The sequence below is a fragment of the Rhincodon typus genome, chromosome 33 (assembly GCF_021869965.1).
Source record: "Rhincodon typus isolate 14 chromosome 33, sRhiTyp1.1, whole genome shotgun sequence".
In the NCBI taxonomy this organism is placed as follows: Eukaryota; Metazoa; Chordata; class Chondrichthyes; order Orectolobiformes; family Rhincodontidae; genus Rhincodon; species Rhincodon typus.
Genome location: NC_063364.1, coordinates 28,636,800 through 28,644,409, shown reverse-complemented (window position 1 = coordinate 28,644,409; position 7,610 = coordinate 28,636,800). Strand labels below are relative to the sequence as shown.

The 7,610-nt window shown below is 42.9% G+C and overlaps 1 protein-coding gene across 1 annotated transcript in view; it reads right to left on the bottom strand.

Annotated features, from left to right (window-relative positions):
- Positions 1-6,765, bottom strand: part of LOC125486779 (integrin alpha-11-like) — a 38,050-nt gene extending 31,285 nt beyond the window's left edge. The window contains exon 1 of the mRNA XM_048615757.1: positions 6,656-6,765. Coding sequence (XP_048471714.1) covers positions 6,656-6,765 — 110 coding nt within the window. The remainder of the gene's footprint in view (positions 1-6,655) is intronic.
- Between the last annotated feature and the right edge of the window lie 845 nt (positions 6,766-7,610).

Here is a 7,610-nt window from a genome sequence, read left to right as displayed (position 1 = left end):
TACAATTTCCTACTCTCTAGATATCTGGGCGCATGCACTTTGCAGTGAGGAGTTAATTACTGGATAGTGATTGTGAGCAGGAAACCTGGCTGCTGGTTTTTGTTTTCCTTCTGACTTAGACCAGAGATTATTTATTTCAGGATGGGTTCAGGATTGAATGAGTTCTTCTGAGTTAGTAGGAACATAAAACAGGAGTCTGCCATTTTAACTTGTTCTGCCATTCAGTGGGATAGTGATTGATTAGTGGCCTAACCATGTACCAGCATCTTCCCTGTTAATTAGTTACTATTTATGGAAAAGTGTTACAAATTTCTTCCAATTTTTTGATACATTTTGTGAGATGTGGATGTCATTGGCTGGGTCAGCACTTATTACCATTCCTGGTGACCCATGAGAAGGTGGTTGCCAGCTGCCTTCCTGATTTCCAGTTAGACCCACAATTTTGACCTAATGGCCCTGAAGGAATGACCATTTATTTCTGAGTCAGGATGATGAGTAGCTTGGAGGGGAATTTGCAGATGGTAGTGTTCCCATGTATCTGTCGCTCTTGTCCTTTTTAGATGATTGTGTGTTTGGAAGTTTTGAAGGAGTCTTGAATTTCTGCAGTGCAGCTTGTAGCTGGTGCATGCTGCTGGTACTTAGTGTCGATGGTGGGGGAGTTTGGGGATGTGGTGTCCTTTGAGCAGGTTGCTTTGAACTGGATGGTGTCAAGCTTCTTGAGTGTTGTTGGAGCTATGCTCATCCAAGCAAGTGGAGAGTTTTCCATGGCAGTTCTGACTTGTGCCGTGTATGGTGGGTAGGCTTTTGGGAGCTGGCGATATGTTTCTCACTGCAGATGTCCTAACTGAACTTTTTAGCCACAGTATTTATGATATTTGTAATCAATCTGGGCAAGTGTGACTTGAACTAGCCCTCCTGGCTCTGAGGTCGGGTTACTACCTCTGTACCACAGGACTCCTAGCCACGGTATTTATATAGCTAGTTCAGTTTCTGATCAATAGTAACGTTGAGAATGTTGATAGTGAGTGACTCAGCAGGTGATGATCAGCTTTTCTTGCGTACATTGTTTCCCTGGTACTTGTGTGTCATGAAGGCCCAACTTGGATGTTGCCCTTGTATGCTGCCTTTGGGCATTGACTGCTTAAGTATCTGAGGGGTCATAAACCTTGTGCAATCATGAGCAAACATATCCACTTTTGCCCTTATGATAGCCGGAAGGCAATTGATGTAACAGCTGAAGATGTTCCCTACCCTGAGGAGCTCCTGCAGAGATGACCTGGTGCTGAGATGACTGACATCGAACAACCACAGCCTTTGCACCGGGTATGATTCCAACCAGCAGAGTGTACCCACCCCCCGATTCCTATTAACTCTTGTTTTGCTAGGCTTTGTTTGGTGCTACACTGTCAAATACGGTCTTTATGACCGTCCTTTCTGAAGAAGGATCCTGACCCGAAACATCAACTTTTCTGCTCCTCTGATGCTGCCTGACCTGCTGTGTTCCTCCAGCTCCACACACTGTTATCTCTGACTCCAGCATCGGCAGTTCTTACTATCTCCGGTCTTCACGTCAAGTGCAGTCACTCTCCCCTCAATGTTTTAATTGAGCTCTTTTGTCCATGTTTGAACCAAAGCTGTAATAAGGTCAGGAGCTGATGGAACCTAGTACTGAAGTGTTTCCTAATTTCATTCCTGATAATTCTGGCTCAAATATTTTGACTATGCCCCTGAAAACTCCTCCTCCACCAGCAGAAATAACTTCTTTCTATCCTGTTTACTCTCCTTTTAATATTTTGTAATGTTGATAAAGGTCACCCCTTGACCAGGGAAGAGATTCCAATGTGCTTAATCTCTTGTAGCTGAACTCTTGGAATCCAAGTATCAGTCTTGTAAATCTATGTTGTACTCCCTCCATTAGTTACTTAATTACACATTTCCTTTGTCAGTTGAGAGATTAGAGCAATCTCAAGTCATTTTCAAAAAACAAATTGTCCTGGAATCAGGGTGACAGCAATAATTATTGACCATCCTTGGATGCCCAGATGGTATGTAGTTAACTATCCAAAGTGATACTGATGTCGTGTGCAGCCTGGATTTGGGGAAAGATACCGAGTTCATTTTCTTGGATTACGAGTGACCTAATTGGATTATTTTTCTGGTTCTTTTCAATACATCTGATAAATTGTGGAAGTCAGTTCTGTCACCTGTCATAGTGGGTTTTGAATTCTCACAACCTCTAGATTACTAGTCTGTTGTAATCAGTAAACATCTGTATTCCTTTCTAAACTTGTTTTAAGTTGTCTAAGCTAGTAACAGTACTGAAAGGGTTAACTCCATGGATCTGTCAATTGAACTGGGAACTCCTGAATCCTGTCTGGAGAATTTAATGTCATGTCTGCTTTGTGCGTTGTTAACTCAGTACCACCAGCCTTGCCTACAGGCAAGAGCAATGTGTGCATATAGACACTTCGTCTACCTTAGTTAGATGGGCTTTAGTTATTCCCTTGGGTGGTTTCTATTTTTGAATAACATTATTTGGTGGATTTATTGTTTCGTGATGAAGAGTAATTTCTGGGTGGACGATGCTTTAAGTTGTCCTTTCACTCTGTGCTTCTTTCTGAAAAAAGAACACATGGAAATTGAGGTTCCCTCTGGCAAATCCACCCTATAAATAATCAAGCTTTGATTAAAAATTGTCAACTTGAAATGTTGATCCTATTTCTGTCACACACATATTGCCAGATGTTCTATCCTGACCAAGATGATCCTAAAATCAATACTTTAGTCTTAGTTTAGTTATTTGAGCTCAATTTAGTAACAGTAGGGTGCTGCAATTGGCCTTAAGCAACACCAAGATTTAAAATTTTCATCCTTCTTTTCAATTTCATCCAAGACTTCCCCAACTGATCTTCATAGTCTCTTCAATCTCCACAATCTTTCAAGATTTTTGCTCTCCTCTAATTTTGGCCTCTTGAGCATGCCCCATACCATACTGTCAAATTCTCTCCTAAAGAATTTCTGCCCTCTTCTGTCTTGCCTACCTTCATTAAGGTAAGTTTTTGGTCAACTGTCCTTGATGTCAATTTTGTTTTATTGTTGCCACTAATGTGACTGTCAAATGAGAAATAGTTGCTTGAGCTACCTGAAGTCCTTTGCAAGTAATGTTTAGGGCTTAGCAGCATCTTTTGAAAAGGAAAGTGGCAAGAAAATTGTAAGTGAGTGAAAAGATATGATTGTCAGAGTGTAATAGAAAGGAAGAAATTGTCACATCCTAATGTAGACAAATGTGACAACTAATTTTCCCACAAGGTCCCTTGCAATACAGCAATGAGTTGAATGTGTTTTGGGTCACAGTTTTCTGAGGGACGAATTTTAGCTAGTGTAATCTGAAATTGTGGTTCAGATAAGGATGACGTAATAACTTGCAGTTTGTCAACTGTGAACCATTTTAACTTGGACAATAACCTTGCAAATAATCCTTGTGGCTGCAATTTCACATTTCTAGCTTATGACATGAGAAATTAGATTAAACGTTCTCAGGCTGATAAGTGTTTTATTGCATCAGTCAACAGCTTAAGTAGAATGCTGAGTTTCCTTAAACACATTCATTTGATTGCAGTAAACATTCAGCCTTGCTGATGTGCGTAAATCCCACAATTGGCATAACAACACCATAGGAGCTGAAACCAGTGGCAACTAGTAATGGCCTGCAAACCTTTGTTTTGGAGCCAAATAATCATTCTTCCTTCCACCTTGTCCTTCTATAATTTAATTCTGTCTCCTACAAAGAATTTCCTGCCTTAGTTAATGTAAATATTCAATGCCTCTACTTCTGCCTTTAACTTCTCTTCTGCAAATGCTGCTGTACAATTCCACAGTCGAGTTCAGGCCCTGAACCACTACTAAAGTACCTTTGATTTCCACATGAATGTTTGTTTGTTTGTTTTTAATTGACAACCTCAGGAGGGGTTTCCTTTCCAGTGATTTTATCCATTGCACTGCAGAATTGCCACAGGTGAGTCCAGACTTGGTCCTGTCTTGGTCTCGTCATGTTAATAGGGGGCCACTGCATATCAGCCAGAATGATTGTCCAGATGGATTCCTTTGTCTCCTGCCAGAGACACCAGTGTCAAAGAATCAAAATCAAATGACTGGAGAAACTGAGGGGACCCTTCTTCAGAAATGGAGGAGGGGAAGGGAGCTCCAAAATAAATAGAGGAGGGGTGGGACTGGGGAAGGCAGGTGGGATGGCGATAGGTGAGTGCAGGTAGAGTGTGGTGGAGATTGGTCAGTGAGGTGGGAGAGAAGATGGACGGGTTGTGTCACGTCAAGGAGGCAGGGATGAGAGGGAGGGTTGGCCATGGGATGAGGCCGGGGGTGGGTAGATTTTGAAGCTAGTGAAGTCCATATTGAGACCATTGGGTTGTCGGTTCCCAAGGCGGAATATGAAGTGCTGCTCCTCCAGTTTCTGGGTAACATCATTGTGACACTGGAGGAGGCCCAGGAGTGACATGTCACTGAGGGAGTGGGAGGGGGAGTTGAAGAGGTTTGTGACTGGAAGGTGTTGTTTGTCGCGAACAGTGCACAGGTGCTCTACAAAGCAGTCTCCGAGCCTCCGCTTGGTCTCACCTATGTAGAAGAGGCCACATCTCTCTCCCACTGCAACCCTCTGGTAATCTCTTCGGCCCTGAAACTGCTCGCCTGCCCCTATATCTCCCCCTCGCCTCCATCCAAGGCACCAAACAAACATTTCACATTAGGCAGAGGTTCACCTGCACATCCGTTAATGTGGTCTTTTGCATCTGTTGCTCCTGATGTGGCCTTCTGTACATCAGTGAGACCAAGTGGAGGCTCGGAGACCGCTTTGTAGAGCACCTGCCCTCTGTTTGTGACAAACTACCTTCCCTATTTCTGAAGAAGGGTCCCTACCTGAAACACCAACTTCCCTGCTCCTCTGCTGTGTTCCTTCAGCTCCATACTGTGTTATCTCTGACTCCAGCATCTGCAGTTCTTACGATCCCTTAGCAGGGTGTGCCAGCATCTACGGAGAGAAAAACAGTTAGCATTTCAAGTCTGGTTATCCTTCAAAATATTTTGGATACAGAATTGGCTGTGCAATTGATGAGGTGGTGGTAGTAGATGGAAAGTATTCAGCCTGGAGCTCGGTGACCAGTGGTGTTCTGCAGAGCTCTGTTCTTGGACCTCTGCCCTTTGTGATCTTTATAAATGACTTGGATGAGGAATTGGAAATGTGGATTAGTAAGTTTGCTGATGATACAAAGTGGATAGTGGATAGTGTGGAGGGCTGTTGTAGGTTGCAACAGGACATTGGCAGAGTGCAGAGCTGGGCAACAAAGTGGCAGATGGAATTCAACCCAGAAAAGTGTAAAGTGATTCATTTTGGAAGGTTGAATTTGAATGCAGAATACAGGGTTAATGGCAGGATTCTTGGCAGTGTGGAGGAACAAGGGGATCTTGGGGTCCATGCCTGTAGATCCCTCAAAGTTGCTACCCAAGTTGGCAGGGTTGTTAAGAAGGCATATGGTGTGTTGGCTTTCATTGGCAGGGGAATTGAGTTTAAGAGCTGTGACATTATGCTGCAGCTCTATAAAACCCTGGTTAGAACACATTTGGAATATTGTGTTCAGTTCTGGTCACCTCATTATAGGAAAGATGTGGAAGCTTTAGAGGATGCAGAGGAGATTTACCAGGATGCTGCCTGGACTGGAGGGCAGGTCTTATGAGGAAAGGTTGATGGAGTTAGGGCTTTTCTCATTGGAGCGAAGAAGAATGAGAGGCGACTTGATAGAGATGTACAAGATAATGAGAGGCATAGATAGAGTGGATAGCCAGAGACTTTTTCCCAGGACGGAAATGGCTATCACAAGGAGGCATAATTTTAAGGTGATTGGAGGAAGGTATAGGGGAGATGTCAGAGGTAGGTTCTTCACACAGAGTGGTGGTAGTAGAGTCAGATACATCAGGGATATTTAAGCGACTCTTGGATAGGCACGTGGATGATAGTAAAAGTAGGGTATGCAGGTTAGTTTGGTCTTAGAGTAGGCTAATAGGTCAGCACAACATTGTGGGCCAAAGGGCCTATATTGTGCTGTACTGTTCTATGTTCTATGTAACATTGAATCTGTTTTCTATCCACAGATGCTGGAGAATTTCTCCAGCAATTACTGTTTTATTTCAGATTTCCAGCATCTGTAGTTCTTTGCTTTATTTTAGTGTGCATTTCAGTACTGTCTGTCACAACCATCCATGTCTCAATGTTTTGCAGTAGGTATTGTACATCTGACCTGTAGAGTGTTGCAATACACCCAACATGCACAGCAAATTTGCACATACAGGAATGAGATGCTGATTGATTCATCTGTTTTAGTGGTGGTTGAGCAATACATATTGGTGTGAACACATCTGATACATGGGATATTGAAAAGGCAGGCATGGCATTATCTTGACAATGTGCCCAAACGACAGCATCACTGTACTGCATTTGCTCAGTTCTGCACTGGAGTATTGAGCAAGATTGAGATTAACTAACTCAACACAGAGTGTGGATGATCCTGTCACCTTTTGCTTCTGAATACTTCCGTCCTGTCCAGCAACCTTCACATTCTCTTGTGCTCTCTTTTATCTCTCTCCTCACCTCAGCCATACCTTTGTTGCTTCCAGATACAAACAGTCCAGCGCACTCTTGGTAGTAGTCCACAGTGTACACTTTGTAACCTTGAGATCATCCAAAATATTGACGCCCATGTCTTGTTTCCAATCCCATTTGTTATGCAGCAAGTGGTTGAGCTGATGATTGAGTTAATTAACTGATTAGCTAAGGTTCCTCTCTTTATTTCAATGTTTGGAGATCTGACCCTGCACGGCAGCAACAACTTCTGAAACTGAAAGTGTATGCATACTGGCACATGTGGAATCTTGGAGCAGCTGCTGCCCATGCAGCCAGGAGGGAGCATTGCTGGTTAGATATTAAAGATGGAACAGGGGAATTGGTGGGTGGCAGTGTCAAGTGCTATAAGACTGAGTAGTTAATAAACTCTAACCACAAAGAAAGGTGTCTAGGTTTCTATCTCATTGATTTGGATTGGATTCAAAGTGACATTGGTAGCAGAATATGGTTGATTGGATTAGAAACTCTGTTCTTTCCCGACAGAAAATTGTAATTAGGTTGACTTTGGACGAGAATGGCTGAATCAAAATGCAAAGTATTAGCATGTGGGGTGAACTGCCAGAGGAAGTGGTGTAGGCTGGTGCAATCACAACATTTAAAAGGCATCTGGATGGGTTTGGAGAGACATTGGCCAAATTCTGGCAAATGGAACTAGATTAATTTAAGATAGCTGGTTGGCATGGATGAGTTGGCCTGAAGGATTTGTTTCTGTGATGTACATCTCAATGACTCTATATGATACTGAACCTTTTAGTCAATGGAAAAATAAAGTGAATATGTGAACATAGCCTATGCTTTTACTAAAACCAAAGATTTGTTAATGGAAGAGATAACAAGGTGTAGAGCTGGATGAACACAGCAGGCCAAGCAGCATCAGAGGAGCAGGAAGGCTGACGTTTCGGGCCTAGACCCTTCTTCAGAA